Here is an 18,535-nt window from a genome sequence, read left to right as displayed (position 1 = left end):
TTGGGAAAAAATGTATCACTACTGTACATGTACATACTTTTCTTGTCATTCCTCTATGGTCCAATAAAAACCTACATGACATTTACATTATATTAGGCAACATATGTAACCGAGAGATGAGTTATGGAATGCAGAAGGGTGTACATGGTTTATACGAAGAAAATACACCATTCCAATATGTGACTTGAAAATCCTCAAATTTTGGTATGTGTGAGAGCTCTGGAACAAATCCCTCTCAGATACCAAGAAATGTATATGGAAAGTCTTTGTATTTTTTAAACTTTTCTAAAAGTCTAAAATTATTTTGTTTGTTTGAGACAGGGTCTCTCTTTGTAATTCAGGCTGGTCTTCAGATTACTGTGTAGCCCAGACTGGCCTTGAACTCACAGCAATTCTCTTGCCTCAGCCTCCTGAGTGCTGGGATTACAGGCTTGCACCACTATGCCTGGCCTGAAGGTCTATAATTATTGAAAATAGAAGTTTTAAAATTGATCTCACTGAAATATGGCACGATGTTAAAATTTGATAAAGTCAGGTTGGTCTGCACACAGACTGGTTTCATCATATTCTATATACATCTGCATGTTTGAAATTTTTCAAAATATATTTATATTTGAAATAATTATACTATGGGTAAGTGCATGAAAATGAAGCAGAAGTAAGAAGACATCCGCAGAATATATATTGCACCCTTGGGAAATCCTAAACATCAGAGAAAGGACTTAGCAACCACAAACAACTTCAAGGGATTGACTCCTCATGTGGATTCCTCATCCTCTTCATGAGCCAGCTTTGTCTAACAGGGCCATCGATGGTTTCCATGATGTTCCATGTTCTCACATCTAAGTGCTCATTCTGAGTTTCTAGAACATTCCTCCTGTCTCTTTATTGATCCAGCCCTACCAGATAGGATTCAACTCCACTCACTTCCTGGAAAAACCTTTCCTGCCTCCCAAACACATATACCCCTGCTACATAGTCCCCCACATGCCTAGCGTTCCTCCTAGATGTCACAGCAGCCATCATACTCAATGTTAGTGCCTTATTTATTTTTCTACTCACTTTCCCACACTGCAAGCTCCCAAGAACAGGTTCAGTGTGTTAATCTCCAACATCAGCCCAATCATGTGTTAATTAAGTTTCTTGCGTTTCAATGATTTAAACGCAGATTTGGAAATAATGCTAGGCCCTTGAGCACAGAAGTTCAAGGCATATAACCTTAGAATAAAGTGTAGCTAATGTTCCTAATTGATCTTTTTTGTCTCAATACACAAAATGTTTTGAGTAAGGTCATTGCTTAATGCCTTGAGCATTGAATAATGCTTTCATAGCACTACTACCCAGGTCACATTTACACACCGTTCTTATCAATGCTAATTAAAAGATTCCTGCCTTAAAAGAGCTGCTTAAGTGTCTTAGAGCTTCAAGATTCTAAATCAACTTAAAAGTCTGAGGTGATCCTAAACAAGAAGTGACTTGGGTTTGCCTGAGCGGGTGCAGAAACTGGCTGGGCCTCTGAGCGTCGCTGTTGACCACATAAGGAGTGAAAAGCGAGACAAACGTCGCTACCGCTCCTGCAACACAAAGGGCTAGGTATCTGGACCTTAAACTTCGGGGTGGCAGAGAAATTCTGCCCAGCAGTTCATCAGTTCTCTCCAGAGTGGCTTGGTTCCCGGAATTCTGGTCGTCTCAGCTCTTGGGGAATAAAGAGTGGAATTCCCTCACTGAAAGCTGGAAATTGCCCTGGAGAAAACCCCGCGGGACAAGAGAAATGGCGACTCTGCAAAAGCTGCTGCACTGCAGAAGACTAGTTCTACTGTGGCTCCTTTTGGCGGTCCTGTGGGAAGCTGGAGCTGGGCAGATTCGCTACTCTATGCCAGAGGAGCTCGACAAAGGCTCCACCGTGGGCAATATAGCCAAAGACTTGGGTTGGGAGCCCCTGGCACTGGCAGAGCGCGGCGTCCGCATCGTCTCCAGAGGTAGGACGCAGCTTTTCTCTCTCAACCCGCGCAGCGGCAGCTTGGTCACCGCGGGCAGGATAGACCGGGAGGAGCTGTGTGCCCAGAGCGCGCGGTGTCTGGTGAACTTTAACGTACTACTGGAAGATAAATTGACTATTTATTCAGTAGAGGTGGAAATAACAGATATTAACGACAATGCTCCTCGTTTTGGAGTAGATGAACTGGAGCTAAAAATCAGTGAAACGACTACTCCAGGATTCCGGATTCCTCTTAAAAGTGCTCATGATGCGGACATAGGGAAGAACTCTCTGCAGAAGTATGAACTCAACCCAAATGACCACTTCTCCCTGGATATGCGAAGTGGAGCTGACGGGAACAAGTACCCGGAGCTGGTGCTAGAGCACACTCTGGACCGCGAGGAAGAAGCTGTTCACCATCTCGTCCTTGTCGCTTCTGATGGGGGCGAACTGGTCCGATCCGGCACCTGCCGCATCCGCGTGAAGGTCCTGGATGTGAACGATAACCCTCCTGTTTTCACACAGCCTGAGTACCGTATAAGTGTTCCGGAGAACACGCCCGTGGGCACCCGAATACTTACGGTGACTGCCACTGATGCAGACGAGGGATTCAATGCTCACGTGGCATACTTTCAAGAGAAGCCCCTTGGACAGACCTCCGAGGTATTTGAGCTTAAGTCAACTTCTGGAGACTTAACAATCCTGAGAAGCCTAGATTACGAGGATGCCAAATTCCATGAAATTGATATTGAAGCTCAAGATGGTCCAGGCCTTCTGACCAGAACAAAAGTGGTTGTCACGGTTCTGGATGTGAATGACAATGCCCCGGAATTTTACATGACATCTGCTACTAGCTCAGTTCCTGAAGACTCTCCTCCAGGAACCGTAATTGCACTTTTCAACGTACACGACAGAGACTCTGGGCAGAATGCTTTTATCACCTGTTCTCTCCCCGAGAAACTTCCCTTCAAGCTGGAAAGTTCAGTGGACAATTACCACCGACTGGTTACAACCACAGCCCTTGACAGAGAACAGTTTTCCTTTTACAACATCACAATCACTGCTGCAGATGGAGGGAATCCGTCTCTGTCCACAGATGCTCACATTTTGCTGCAGGTGACAGACATAAATGATAACCCACCAGCGTTCCCCCGTGCATTCTACTCCGCCTTTGTTCCTGAAAACAACCCCAGAGGTGCCTCCATCTTTTCAGTGATGGCCCATGATCCGGACAGTGAGGACAACGCCCAGGTAACTTACTCTCTGGCCGAAGGCATCCTTCAAGGAGCGCCCCTGTCCTCTTACATCTCTATCAACTCTGACACTGGAGTCCTCTATGCTCTTCGGTCCTTTGATTATGAGCAGTTCCAAGACCTGCAGCTGCAGGTAATAGCGCTGGACAGCGGGAACCCTCCACTCAGCAGCAACGTGTCATTGAGCCTCTTCTTAGTGGATCAGAATGACAATGCACCTGAGGTTCTGTACCCCACCCTCCCAGCAGACGGTTCCACAGGTGTGGAGCTGGCACCTCGCTCAGCAGAGCCTGGATACCTGGTAACCAAGGTGGTGGCAGTGGATAGAGACTCCGGACAGAATTCCTGGCTGTCCTACCGGCTACTTAAAGCCAGTGAGCCAGGGCTTTTCTCTGTGGGGTTGCACACAGGTGAGATACGCACTGCAAGAACCCTGCTGGATAAGGATGCACTCAAGCAGAGCCTGATAGTGGCCGTTCAGGACCATGGCCGGCCCCCTCTCTCTGCCACTGTCACAGTCACCATAGCTGTGGCTGACAGCATCCCCGATGTCCTGGCAGACCTGGGCAGCATCAGGACCCCCGCTCACCCCGATGATTCTGACCTCACACTCTACCTGGTGGTGGCTGTGGCTGCTGTCTCCTGTGTTTTCCTGGCCTTTGTCATCGTGCTGCTGGTGCTCAGGCTTCGGCGCTGGCATGCATCACGCCTGCTTCGAGCTACAGGAGGTGAGCTGGCTGGCATGCCCCCCTCGCACTTTGTAGGTGTGGATGGACTGCAGGCTTTCCTGAAGACCTATTCTCATGAGGTCTCACTCACCTCAGGCTCACGGAAGAGCCACATTATTTTTCCCCAACCCAACTATGCTGACACCCTCATCAGCCAGGAGAGCTGTGAGCAAAAGGATTTCCTACCTGCACCTCAGCCTCTACTCAATGCCAAAGGAGAAGAACCAGCCCAGGTAAAATGGATTTTCACAATATGTGTTTTATGTATTTTGCTAAAATAAATCTAGCTATCTAGTTAGTTTCTCTGTTTACTATTTATTTTATTTCTCTTATTTCCTTGAGGATATATTCAATGTTAAGGAATTGAACCCTGACAAATTACATCTAGATAACTTTACGTGTTTCTCGTCTGTAAAAGATGAGAGGTGCAAGAATCATTGCATAAGGAGCATACAGAGGAAGTTAGCAGATAAATACTATATTTAGATTCTCAAAAGAGCTTAGGTATTCGAGTGTGTTTCTAATCCTTTATTTTCTACCCCTAGGCAAACCATCTCATCTGTATGGATCAACAATTCTTTCTGTCTTAAAAATATGAAGACTGGGAATGTGGATGTAGAGTGCTTGGCTAGCATGATAGAGTGCTTAGCTAGCATGCATGAGGCCCTGTGTTCAGTCCCCAGCACTTATATATTTACCCAGGTTTCTTCTTCCTTTAAAATGTAAGACATTTTGCTTTATATTTGAATCTGTTGTGAAAGTTAAAACATTTTAGTGAATTAGTTCTTTCTCACTTGCTCTTAATATTTTTTCCTGTAGTTTCATAATGGTTTTCATCTTCCTTAATTTGCATGTGAATCCATATTAAAAAGATTAAATATTTAAATATTCAAATTTTTTCAATAATTGGAATTAACCATAGAGCTTTGCGCATACCGTCTAGGCAATCACTGTGCGTGTGCACACACATGTGTGAACAAGCATTCTAGATTGAACCCAGAGCCTGAGTATCCCATCCCTGAGCTGCAATATGTGTTCATTACAGAGTTTCAGGAAGGTGTTTCATGGTGTTTCATGGTGTTGATGCTTTGTTATAAATCACAATAAAGTCATACTGTGTTCTTTGAAGAACTGACTTTCATCACTTGCCCTATAAAAACTGGTAAAGTAATACTACACAGTTTTCTTTTGGCTGTATTTTTTAAATTTTTCTTGTGTCTGGGAATCATATTACCTTTATCTTTAAAAATAATGTTCTGTATATAATCATGTAAGTTTGCTTAATGAAAAGATGGAAGGGGTGCAGAGACCATTTCATATAATTTCTCCTAAAGATCCTCTTTATACATCTTCTTCTCAAGTTTTCCTATTCATATCAGGTGCTTAGAATGTTCCCCACTCTCTAGTCACCCCTATTCCCTCTCGCAACCACAGTCTCTCTCCTAGTCCTCTTCCCATCTTGTTTTCAGTATGTTGGTCATATATTTAACAATGGAGGACAATGAATACTAGTATTCTGTGTGCTGGGATAATTTTTATTTTATCATTTGATAATTTTTATTTTGAGTTGGAAGTAATCATGTAGTAATTGAGCCTTGTGTTTAATAATATCACATACTTCAAGGAGCTGTGCTTTATTAGGTATGAGAGTATTGGATAAGTGAACTTTCGAGAAAATTTATTCTGTTGTGCTTATTATTATCACATAGCTTTCTCTGAGGTGAAATTGGAACTCACTATGAAATATTGTGTCATAATATATTTTCTCTTAAGTAAAAAAGTATGAATAGAGAAAAGTAAATATGCAATCCCTTTTAGCGTACATGCTAATTCCATAAGAATAAATACCTGATTGTTGGGTATGCAACACTTCATGACTGAAATGACAAATACTATATATTGCACTTCTACTTCTGTGCTTGAAGAAAATCATACAGACAAAATGATTTGCAACAAAAAAACCCTCTACTAGTTTCAGTTGTAGCTTTAAAAAATCATCTTCACACTCTTGACCTAGGTAAAGTAAATTCCTGTCGGTACCCTGAAGCTCTGTGATTTCGGCCTCACATCTAGATACTGCCATGGTATTCTGTCACAGCCGGCCTTTTCCCTGACCACCCCCTTACGTTTCCTGGGGAGCCCTTTGCTGACCTCAGGGCAGAACGGCGGCTTCCCATCCCTTTGGCTTTCCTATTATAGTGGTTACCTTGATGCACTGTAATTTCCTGTTTGCTGTTGAATCTGCATCATTGTTGTGATGGATGTGGTTGTCTCTACACTGTTCGCCTTAAATACCCAAACATATAACGTGACACCGAATTATGTACTTGTTTAATCAGTTAGTTAAAGGACAAATGCTGAAACTAAAATGTCAGGCTGTCATGGGCAAACTTAAAGAATTATAATCTATAAATACATTTGGTATTTCTGTGTGGTTCATATATGGAGTATTTGGTAATGATAACTCTACCAAGTTTGAAGCAATATCGGTGGAGTTAACGTTAGGGTGTGAGTTACCAATGGAGATAATTTGAAATCACAATATATACCAATTCAATTATGTGAAATCAGTACCAGTTCCTTTACGTCTGACAAAAAAGATTTCAGATGTTAGTAAACTAGCTTGTCTGAGTGTATGCAGTAAACGGTTAAGCCCCTGGGTGTCGCTGTTGACCATCAAGGAGAAAACGCGCTGAGGGACCGGATCCACCATTTCCTTTCTCTTAAAACGCAAAGAACCAACAAATCAGTCCGAGGCGATTCCGGGAGGCCAGCAAGCTCACTCCAAAAATCAGCCAGCTCTGTGACCTGTGAAAGACTTAATTCTTTGAGGAAAATAAGATTGGAGTCCTTTGTGGAAAACTGGAACCGAACTCAGAGAAAATAATTTACCAAAAAAGACATGATCCATTGCCTGAGATTCCGAAACAGCGCAGGGCTTGCTCTGCTGTGCGCGCTCCTGGGGACGCTGTGTGAAACAGGATCTGGGCAGATCCGCTACTCCGTGCCTGAAGAGCTGGAGAAGGGCTCCTTCGTGGGCAGCATCGCCAGGGACCTGGAGCTGGAGCCCCACGAGCTGGCGGAGCGCGGAGTCCGCATCGTCTCCAGAGGTAGGGCGCAGCTTTTCTCTCTGAACCCGCGCAGCGGCAGCTTGGTCACCGCGGGCAGGATAGACCGGGAGGAGCTGTGCGCCCAGAGCGCGCGGTGCACAGTCAAATTTAACGTCCTGGTTGAGGACAAATTGAAAATTTTTGAAGTAGAAGTAGAAATTAAAGATATTAATGATAATGCTCCTAATTTTCTAACAGAGGAATTGGAAGTAAAAATTAGTGAGCTAACAGTTCCCGGGACCCGATTTCCACTTAAAACTGCATTTGACCCAGATGTGGGCGTGAATTCCCTGCAGGAGTATGAGCTCAGCCCCAGTGAGTACTTCTCCCTGGCTGGCAGCAGCGTCTCTGACGGGACCACGTACCCAGAACTGGTGCTGGAGCAAGCCCTGGACCGTGAGAACAAAGAAGTCCATCAGCTGGGCCTCACTGCCTCTGATGGGGGTGACCCTGTCCGCTCTGGCAACTTGGGCATCCAAGTGATAGTTCTGGATGCAAATGATAACCCCCCAGTGTTTACTCAGCCTGAATACTACGTAAGTGTCCAGGAGAATGTGCCAGTGGGCATGAAGCTGGTCACAGTGAATGCCACTGACCCTGATGAGGGATTCAATGCTCAAGTGACCTATGTCCTAGATAGAATGCCTGGCAAAATTGCTCAGATTTTCAATCTCAACTCAGTGACTGGAGATGTGTCGTTGTTAAAAAGCCTAGATTATGAGGATTCAATGTTCTATGAAATAAAAATTGAAGCACAAGATGGCCCAGGTCTTCTTTCCAGAGCCAAGATTCTAGTCACAGTGCTGGATGTGAATGACAATGTCCCAGAGGTTACAGTCACTTCCCTCACAGGCTCAGTCCCTGAAGAGGTGACTGCTGGTAGAGAAATTGCTCTTATCAATGTGCATGACCGAGACTCTGGGCAGAATGGACAAGTCACAGTTTTTGTTCTAGGAAATTTGCCTTTTAACTTAGAAAAATCAATAGACCAGTATTACCGCTTAGTGACAGCAGAATCGCTAGACCGAGAACAAGTATCTGAATATAACATCACTCTGCGAGCCACAGATGGGGGAGATCCACCTCTGTCCACAGAAACGCACATTACTCTACAGGTAGCAGATATCAATGACAACCCTCCTGCCTTCTCTGATGCTTCCTACTCTGCCTACATTCCTGAAAATAACCCTAGAGGAGCCTCCATCTTCGCAGTGACTGCCCAGGACCCAGACAGTGAAAACAATGCCCGAATCATGTATTCACTGACTGAGGACACCCACAAAGGGGCACCATTGTCCTCCTACATCACCATCAACTCTAACACTGGTGTTCTATATGCACTGCGTTCTTTTGACTATGAAGAATTTAGAGACCTGCAGTTATTGGTGACAGCCAGTGACAGTGGGAATCCTTCACTCAGCACCAATGTGTCAATGAACCTGTTTGTATTAGACCAGAATGACAACATGCCTGAAATCTTATATCCAATGCTCCCAACAGATGGTTCCACTGGTGTGGAGCTGGCACCTCGCTCTGCAGAACCTGGATACCTGGTGACCAAGGTGGTGGCAGTAGACAGAGACTCAGGACAGAATGCCTGGCTGTCCTATCACCTGCTCAAGGCCAGCGAGCCAGGGCTCTTCTCTGTTGGGCTACACACAGGAGAAGTGTGCACAGCAAGAGCCCTGCTGGACAGAGATGCCCTCAAACAGAGCCTGGTGGTGGCTGTGCAGGACCATGGCCAGCCCCCTCTCTCTGCCACTGTCACTCTCACCATCGCTGTGGCTGACAGCATCCCGGATGTCCTGACAGACCTGGGCAGCGCCAGGACCCCCGCAGACCCCAGTGATTCAGACCTCACGCTCTACCTGGTGGTGGCCGTGGCTGCTGTCTCCTGTGTTTTCCTGGCTTTTGTCATCGTGTTGCTGGCGCTCAGGCTTCGGCGCTGGCACTCTACTCGCCTGCTTCGGGCTTCGAGCAACGGATTGGCTGGCGCGCCGGCGTCACATTTTGTGGGCGTGGACGGGGTGCGCGCTTCCCTGCAGACTTACTCCCACGAGGTGTCACTCACCTCAGATTCAAGAAAGAGCCATCTCATCTTTCCGCAACCAAATTATGCGGACACCCTCATCAGCCAGGATAGCTGTGAGAAAAGCGAACCTCTTTTGGTGTCTCAAGATCTGCTTGAAACAAAGGGGGATCCTAAGCTACTTGAGGTAAGTTATTTCTCTTTTTGAATGTTATGAGGAGTATACCAAGGTGATTATTATAGAGTTTAACACATGTTTATTTGAGAAATAAAGTAATGAAGTTGTCTTTAGTTCTGTTGTATAAATATTTATTCCTCTCTCTGAATTTCCTAGCTTGGTTATGCCAGTTGTGGGCCTAGGTAGCTAGTTCTGTGAAAACATTATGTAAGGTTACCGTACCTCTCTTCGAGAAGAAAGGGAGTAATTGCTGTTGTGAGGATATCCAGATCTTTTTGAAATTATGGCTGTTCCTTCTATTTGCATCTTGCAGTAACTATAAGAGAAGAACCCTGAGGTTTTTCCAACACTGATCTAGTTTCTTGTGATGAATAGGCTTTTTACAATTTTGCTTTGGCACTGAGGACTAAACATAGTGCCTTGGTGCAAGCTAAGCATGTACTCTACTCCTGAGCTACACCCGTAGCCACACCTTTTACATTTCAAATCCCTGTGATATGAATTTTCTCACTCCTGCCTACCTACCCTGTATTGCATTATATGAACAAGTTGCAAATATGTATAAATACAAGATGCTTTATGCTCTCCTTCCAAACCAGACCACACACTCTTCATTTAAAAGACATAAAAATTGTATATAAAGACATTAGGCAATTAGTTTAACCTTTAGTGCATAAAGAGTGTGTGTGTATGTGTGTGTGTGTGTGTGTTCTAATTAATTTCAAACTTTTGCTTGAAGGTAGAAGGTTCACTTGACTATGCCATTATGAGTCTTGGGGTGGTGTTTATTGCCCCTTGAGAGGGAAAGAGGTTTATTTAGCCAGTGGCTCTGGAGGCCAGGAAGTCCGAGAGTGTGGTATCTAGTCAGCATCTAGAAGTGCACTATTGCAGGATCATACGTGACAGAGAACATCACATGACAAAGCAAAAAATGAGTCAGAGACAGCTACTTTTACAGCAAAGTTACTCAGTGTGTAATTCATTCACAGATCAATTCATTAATGAAGGCAGGATGCTCATGATCCTCTCCCCAAAGTCCCATTTCTTAATATTTTAACATGTGGTTTCCAATACATGATGAACTTTAGGGGATGAAATCAAACCAACTGCATCTAACTTGGTAGTGCTCCTGAGATAAAAAGATTTGTTTGCTTGAGTACCCAAGACCAGGATGAGTTTTTAAAATGTCTAAGAACTCTCAACATCTCTCCAATATTTACCAGTGATCAAGTCAAACTCATTTGATTCATTAATGGTATAAATTCATTGAAGCTGGTAATTGCAATTATCAAGTTCCAATTATATTCCTATAGAAAGAAAGCACTGGTTTCATAAAAATAAATATGGCGTACACAAATTTCAGTATTATAAAAGCATATGTGTCCAAATAGTAAGTTTATCCCTTTAATGAAAGATTCGAGTCTGTTCTATTGAGCTTGGGATATTATGTTTTATAAAGAAAAGCAACACACTAAAATAATTTCAGAGCCTTGACTTCTTCCTTTTTTATGGTAAAGACTACATATAGTGTATATGGAGAATTTTAAATCCTAAATAAGGGAAGTTATTCCAGTGAATTTGAAGAAAGAATCATATTTCACTTTTAAAAATAGGGAGAGACCCAGTCCTAGCCCAGGCCCGGGACTTAAAGTTCAGCATATCAATATTTGATTAAAATTACCTGTTCCATGTTATGCCTAAGATGTTTGATATTCAGACAGATAGTGAGGTTAAGCTTAATAGCCTACGTTGTATGGTAATAACAATAAGCTTGTCTTCTGGATGGTTAACAACCTAAGTTTGCAGACCAAAATTAGAGAAAAAGGAGGGCCGCAAGGAAAGCTAACATTTTGGCCCTAGCCTTCCAAGGTCAACTAAGACTCAGGACATATGAGAACTTGTACTGTAACATCATGTACCTCGGTAGTGTCCCAAATTTTCTGATCAAGGAGATTTTGGGGCTAAAGGGGAAAGTGATCGATGATGTAGAGTGTGCCTAAGGAGAGTCACATGTAGAGAAAATATTCTCTCAGGCTTTCACAGAGAGCACATTGGCCAAGCAATGGCTGTGACTCATCCACATGGATGAAACTGACAAAGATTCTACAATCTGAGGTACAGGATCTCAGGATAAATCCTGAGGGGATTTCACTGACCTTATCAGACCCAAAAGCTACAACTCTTGTTGCATAGGTCCTGCTTTACCTTGGTCTTAACCATCCAGCAGAAAAGTATAAAAACAAAGTAGAAGAAGTAAAGCCATGCTGTTATGTTGAGCTGTAGGGGACTTAGGCCAACAGTTTCTGACATTGCCAGTGAAACGGAAGACCCAATACTATTATGGACCTCTGAACTCTTTTAGATATTTTGCTGAGTGTACACACCCATAATATTTAAATAATGGAACTTAATAAAAAAAAGGGGATACAGATGAATGTCCATTTTGTATCTGTGTATTCAAAGTGATTAGGATAGATATGTAGTTACATTCTCTTAATGAATAGAGGGATTTGTTCTAATGGTGTTTGTAAATAGGATATCAAGTCTGCATCTTGTACAGCAATTAACCACTAGGAAGAATGTATGCAATGTGTTAATTATTGAAACTGTCCTACCAATTTGGTTTGAAACTGTCTCATTGCTATTTGTTTCTCAATAAAATTATGGGAAAAAAATAGGGAAAGTCTGTTCACTTATTTGGATTCATCAGTCATGCCTGAATTTATAAATACCATACAGAAGATAGAAATACCACTGGAAGATATTTTTGCCCCAAAACTGAAAAAAATAATTATACCTCAGGATATGAAAAAGAAGAATGCAAATGATGAAGATGTTTATGAGATTATGACAAAAAAATGTCAAATTTATGGGAAAATGCAAATATCTGATTCTTTCAAGCAAATCAAAAGACAAAGTAGCAAGATCAAGTTTGCACAATAAGGATAAATAGCTGGGAAGTCCAAAGTTTTCCAAGACAACCTCTGGGCACCGCTGTTGACCAAAGGGAAGAGAAGTGTTTTCAGTTCTGCAGGAAGAGGCTAGTCAGTGCTTTCTTCCCTTATCGGGCATATATCAGAATCGGGTGCTCCTCTGCACCCTTAAACACCTAAGAAACAAATGATACCCTCAAATCACAAAATTTAAGAGTACTCTCATTGACTTTAAAAACAATGCCAGAGAAACTTTGAAACAAAACTCCCTGGAGAGAGAAAGAAATGCAGAGAAGCTCCAGAGAAGCTGAAACAATGAAAAATCAGGTACTGTTTCCCCTCCTGCTTTCTTTGTTTTGTGGGGCCATCTCCCAGCCGATCCTCTACTCCATTCCGGAGGAGCTGGCCAAGGGCTCTCAGGTGGGGAACCTCGCCAAGGATCTTGGGCTCAGTGTCCAGGAGTTGCCTGCTCAAAAGCTGCGGGTTAGTGCAGAGGATTATTTCAACATGAGTGTGGAGAGTGGAGACTTGTTGGTGAGTGGCAGGATAGACAGAGAGAAGATTTGTGGGGGCAAGTCTGAATGTGCACTAGAATTTGAATCAGTCACTGAAAATCCAATGAACATTTTCCATGTGATTGTTGTGATCCAAGATATTAATGATAACATACTACATTTCATTGCAAAAAGCACTGAATTAGAAATCTGTGAGTCAGCCTTACCAGGAGTAAAATTCCCTCTGGATTCTGCACAAGATGCAGATGTAGAAAGTAACTCACTAAAGATATACACCATCAACCCCAATCCATATTTCTCTCTGTTGACAAAGGAAGGCCCTGATGGAAGTAAATACCCAGAATTACTGCTGGAAAAACCTTTAGACAGGGAGCATCAGAGCTCTCATCTTTTAATCTTGACTGCTATTGATGGTGGGGACCCACCTCTAAGCAGCACCACGCAGATCTGGATCAAAGTTACTGATGCTAATGATAATGCTCCGATGTTCAGTCAAGACATATATAGAGTTACTCTCCAAGAAAACATGCCCCCAGGTACCTCTGTACTGCAGGTGGTGGCCACAGACCAGGATAAGGGTGTTAATGCAGAGATCACCTATGCCTTCCTCGATGCCCCAGCAAGCACTAGCCTCCTCTTCAATCTCAATCCAACTACAGGAGATATCACAACCAATGGCACATTGGACTTTGAAGAAAGGAGTAGATTTATCTTGGGCATAGAAGCCAAGGATGGAGGAGTGCACACGGCTCCCTGTAATGTTCAGATTGAACTTGTTGATGAGAATGACAACACTCCAGAGGTGACATTCATATCCCTTTCTAACCATATTCCAGAAGACTCAGACCTTGGAACCATAATAGCCCTCATTAAAGTGATAGACACCACTAAGAAGAATATATGCAATGTGTTAGTTATTGAAACTGTACTACTGATTTGATTTGAAACTGTCTCATTGCTGTTTCTCAATAAAATTTTGAAAAAAAATAAAAATAAAATAGTCAATTAAAAAAAAAGTGATAGAGACTCTGGGCAAAATGGTCTGGTGATGTGCTATATCCAGGAAGAAGTTCCCTTCAAACTAGAATTCACTTCTAAAAATTATTACAAGCTAGTAATTGAGAGGACCCTAAAGCGGGAAGAGACCTTGGAGTACAACATTACCCTTATAGCCACTGATAAAGGAAAGCCATCCCTTTCCTCTAGGACAAAAGTCACCCTGCACATCACTGACATCAACGACAATGCACCTGTTTTCCAGCAGGCCTCCTACACGGCCCATGTGGCAGAGAACAATCCTCCCGGAGCTTCCATTGCTCAGGTCAGAGCCTCTGGCACTGATCTAGGACCCAACGGCTAAGTCTCCTACTCCATCGTAGCCAGCAACCTGGAGCCTAGAGCGCTTCTGTCCTACGTGTCTATGAGCGCACAGAGCCGGGTGGTGTTCGCGCAGCACGCCTTTGACCACGAGCAGCTGCGCGCCTTCCAGCTCACGCTGCAGGCCCGCGACCACGGTTCGCCCGCGCTCAGCGCCAACGTGAGCCTGCAAGTGCTGGTGGGAGACCGCAATGACAACGCTCCGCGGGTGCTGTACCCCGCTCTGGGGCCCGACGGCTCAGCGCTCTTCGACACGGTGCCGCGCGCCGCCGAGCCCGGCTACCTGGTCACCAAGGTGGTGGCTGTGGACGATGACTCGGGACACAATGCGTGGCTGTCCTACCACGTGCTTCAGGCCAGCGACCCTGGGCTCTTCAGCCTGGGGCTGCGCACTGGCGAGGTGCGCACCGCTCGTGCCTTAGGCGATAAAGACGCTGCCCGACACCACCTGCTGGTCGCGGTGCGTGACGGAGGACAGCCTCCTCTTTCGGCTACAGCCACGTTGCACATCATGTTCGTGGATAGCCTGCAAGAGGTCTTGCCGGACCTCAGCGAAGGGCCTGTGCCCTCTGACCCCCAGGAGGAGCTGCAGTTTTACCTGGTGGTGGCCTTGGCCTTGATCTCTGTGCTCTTCCTCCTCGCTGTGATTCTAGCGGTTGCTTTGCGCCTGCTCCACTCCTCCAGCGCAGCTCCAGGGAGCTGTTTGCAGCCTGGCTTCAGCTCCAAGTCTGGACCAGTGGTTCCCTCTCACTACATTGAGAGAACTCTGCCATTTTCCTACAATCTGTGCATTGCCTCCCATTCTTCAAAGACAGAGTTTAATTTTCTGAACGTGACACCACAGGTGGCTCCCTCTCAGGATCTCCAGTGTGATGATCCTTGTGCTGTCACATGTGCCAGTAATGAAGATCCCAAATTAGTTTGTGACTTTTCGTTTTCCTCCCACGTAAGTATATGCAATCCAGTTTGAATTTTACATATTTCATTCGCTTCTCAATCAAGCATAACTAACTTTGAATGTTTTCCATGCTTCAAATGATGGGAACTGGGATGGGGGCTTCTTGGATGGTGGAAATTCACTCTGTCCTCTTCGAAATTACCTGCTTACTAATTTTTGGTTTTTACTGTTGGCATTCTGTATGGTTGGCAAGGCTTGCTAGAAAGAATGATATTTGGATGTGAACTTTTCTGATAATACCAGTATGCTTTTTTCAAGTGACACTATTTTTTCAGGTAATCATATATTTGCCTCTTACATGTACAACTTAAAATATGTGTTCCTCTTCATAAATTTTATTTGTAGTTGTCTTTTTTACTGCAGATACCTTTGCTTAGCACAAGCCTACCATGACTAAGCCTCTTAACACTTACTTTTCTTATTATAAGTAGCAAAAACTCAAATTTTGCATTGTCACTAACTTTGTTTTTTTTTTTTTTTGAAAATGTATCAGGTATTTAATTAGGTTCTTAGTAAGAAATTTAGAACACTAATTTATGAGGGTAAATTCCATTTGTCAGAGCAAAAACGGATCGCAGGTAGCCCCGGAGCTGAGGAACACCTTTGATTTTTGCCAAAATCTGTGAGTCCACCGCTTTCTGATCCACCTTGCGCTGCTCTGAAATCTGGTATCTCTCTTTCTCGGTGTCGAAGATCTCGCCCTCCTGGTGTCTGGGCTTCCGCAGCTTCTTCTTCTTAAAGTAAGCATCAGTGAGGTGTTTGGGGATTTTCACTTTGCTGATGTCAATTTTTGTAGAGGTGGCAATGACAAATTTCTGGTGTGTTCTTCGTAGAGGAACACGATTAAGGCTCAGAGGCCCAGTCACAAGTAGCAAGCCACTCTCCAACTGCTTCAGGAAGACCACTCTCTTGCCTCTGTGACGCCCGGTGAGGATGATCAAGATGGTGCCAGGAGTGATGCTAGCTCGAAGTTTCCGCACATGCTGACTGAAGGGTTTCTTGCCATGGCTCAAGAGCTTTCGGGGCACATCTTCAGTAGGGTAGTACCTAGGCATTTTTCGAAGCTTAACCACCCGGCTACCTCCATTCTTGTCCCCACCGACCGGTTTTGTGATGGTAGCAAGAACTTTCTCCTTTTTCTTCTCAACCTTTGATTTAGCAGCTGTGTACTTTCTCTTGTACAAAGCCTTTCTGGAATACATGGCAGATCGGGAGTATCTACCAATTCCTCTAACTAGGACAGGATTTCGGCTGCAGTGGGGCTGCCCCTTCTTGGACTTTTTTGCCTTCTTCACCTTACCCTTTTTACCAGTGCCACTGGCAGAAGCCTTCTGGGCTTCAGGTTTCTTCTCTTTAGTGTCTGGCTTCTCAGTTTTTTCACCCGCCATCTTGCAAGATGGGAAAGAGCTGTCACTAACTTTGGATCCCACAATTCCCTCAAAATTTTACTCCAGTATATTCCATAAATTTCATAACCAGCCTTTAGTTATTTATGTTCTTGTTACTGTTATAACAAGTAATGTAATGAACATTTTGTTTATAGAAAATTTCCTATATTTCTTCTTTCTTTAGTATAGACTTTTGAAAAATCAAATGTGTGAATACTGTGAGATTTTCATTCATATCATCCAATTCATTTTCACAATACCTCACTGAAATGTTCAACTCACTAGTAGTGACTCTTTTAAGGACTGTGAAATAAAATCGTTAGTCCACTCTGAAAATCTGAAGATGTAAAATTTCTATATAGATAATAAACTTTTATGTCTCCTTAAAATTTAACACAACTCTATAATCTAATTGCCAAATGAGGAGTAACATACAACACTAGGGACTTACTGCTTTCTATCCAAATTTCTGAAATGGCTATTCTCAGGAAAGCTATGAGGAGATTTTGGATGTATCTCAATGGTACAGCATTTCCCTAGCATGCATGAGGACCAGAGTTATCCCCAGCACTGAAAAAACACTGTACATTCAATAACAGTGCATAGACAAATATTTCCTTTTACTGGAAATTTCTAAAACCAAAACTAAAGAAATCAAAATAGCCAGACATGATGGTATAGAACTATAATCCCACCATTTGGGAGATTCAGACAACAGGATTACCATGAGTTCAAGAAACCTTGGACTACATAGAAAGACCCTGTCTCAAAAAAAAGAGAAAGGAAATCAAAATAATGGTAAAATGACACCACATGTGATTGTTAAATAAAACTACAGGAGGTGTTTGATACATTTATAAAGACACTGAAATACTGTCAGCTGTTTATAGTACTTCAGCCTAGTGCCTCTTACCCATTGCTTGAGGCTTGCATTTCATTGTACTTGATTCATTAAACACTAAAAATACTGTTGAAAATATTCAGTACCTATTTTGGGGAAATTGCTACTGTAAAGATACACTGTTAAGCAAATAATCACAGGCATATCTCGTGGGTTAGAATCTGCTGTACACAAAATTCATCAGCAAATTTTCTCCCGAAGTTCCAAATCATTCTTGCCAAGCCTATTTTACAGAAAGGTAAGACTATCCATTGAACTACAACTATCTTGTTGTAAACGAATTGAAAATTTGCCCCAGATTCTAAAGGATGAATGCAGGAAAAGAAACATCTCTTCATGGGTGAGCACCACAGCTGGACTTCCAAGCTAAAGGACCACTACTGATATTTCACTGATCATTTTCCTCTACCCTTTAAGTTCCATCTTGTCCCGGGAGAAAATGATGTGCTACACACACAACACACAACACACACCGAAAAGCAGAAGGCTACGGGTGTTAACAATGAAAAACGGAAGGAAGCAAAAAAAGTGCCAAAAATCACCACAATCCTGAGAAATACTTTACATTTTATCATACACGGAAAATTGGATCATTCCTGGATTTTCACTGCAAGTTAAACGAAGAAATTAAACAACGGGATTTTGAGTTTTACTCTATTAGGGAAAAATAGGAATGGGCACGTAAAAGGTATGTAAAAAGAACACGTTGCAATAACAGGTTAGGACTCTGAGCGTCGCTGTTCACCAATCCGGGGGAAAAGACAACCAGAAATATCAGAACGAGATTTCTGCAGAACAAAGCCACTGGTTCTGGGGCTTTAGGAAAGCTTCAGCCTGGATCCCCGTGAGTGCCAGCATCCTATGGCCAAAGAACATCATTAGGGAACACAGCGGTCATAGGGCTCCTTGGGGCTCCACGGAGAAACACCCCAGCTCGGGATATCCGCAGCGGGAAGGCAATGGCGGCTCCTCTTCACTCACCAGGCTACAAAGCACTGCTCTGCATCTGCATACTCCTCCGGACTCTGTGGGAAACCCGGGCAGAACAGATCTGCTACTCGGTGCCCGAGGAGCTGGAGAAAGGCTCTGTGGTGGGCAGCATCGCCAAGGACCTGGGGCTGGAGCCCCAGAAGCTGGCTGAGCGCGGAGTCCGCATCGTCTCCAGAGGTAAGACCCAGCTCTTTGCT

At 43.6% G+C, this 18,535-nt stretch overlaps 3 protein-coding genes across 3 annotated transcripts in view; all 3 read left to right on the top strand.

Annotated features, from left to right (window-relative positions):
- The first annotated feature begins 1,354 nt into the window (after positions 1-1,354).
- On the top strand, positions 1,355-12,280 carry LOC101568369. Its single transcript, XM_012517504.2, is given in 3 exon segments — positions 1,355-4,192; positions 6,613-9,285; positions 11,955-12,280. Coding segments are annotated over 3 exon segments (5,136 nt in total). The 5' UTR covers positions 1,355-1,771; the 3' UTR covers positions 11,997-12,280.
- Positions 12,281-12,494: 214 nt separating this feature from the next.
- On the top strand, positions 12,495-15,087 carry LOC105743910 (protocadherin gamma-B1-like). The gene is given in 2 exon segments (XM_012517503.2): positions 12,495-13,600; positions 13,739-15,087. Coding segments are annotated over 2 exon segments (2,439 nt in total). The 3' UTR covers positions 15,072-15,087.
- Positions 15,088-18,154: 3,067 nt separating this feature from the next.
- Positions 18,155-18,535, top strand: part of LOC101567972 (protocadherin gamma-B2) — a 7,758-nt gene continuing 7,377 nt past the window's right edge. The window contains 1 exon segment of the mRNA XM_012517502.2: positions 18,155-18,515. Coding sequence (XP_012372956.1) covers positions 18,308-18,515 — 208 coding nt within the window. The 5' untranslated portion in view covers positions 18,155-18,307.

Source organism: Octodon degus, unplaced genomic scaffold (genome assembly GCF_000260255.1).
Source record: "Octodon degus isolate 3935 unplaced genomic scaffold, OctDeg1.0 scaffold00185, whole genome shotgun sequence".
NCBI lineage: Eukaryota > Metazoa > Chordata > Mammalia > Rodentia > Octodontidae > Octodon > Octodon degus.
This window is presented reverse-complemented; position numbering and strand designations above follow the sequence as displayed.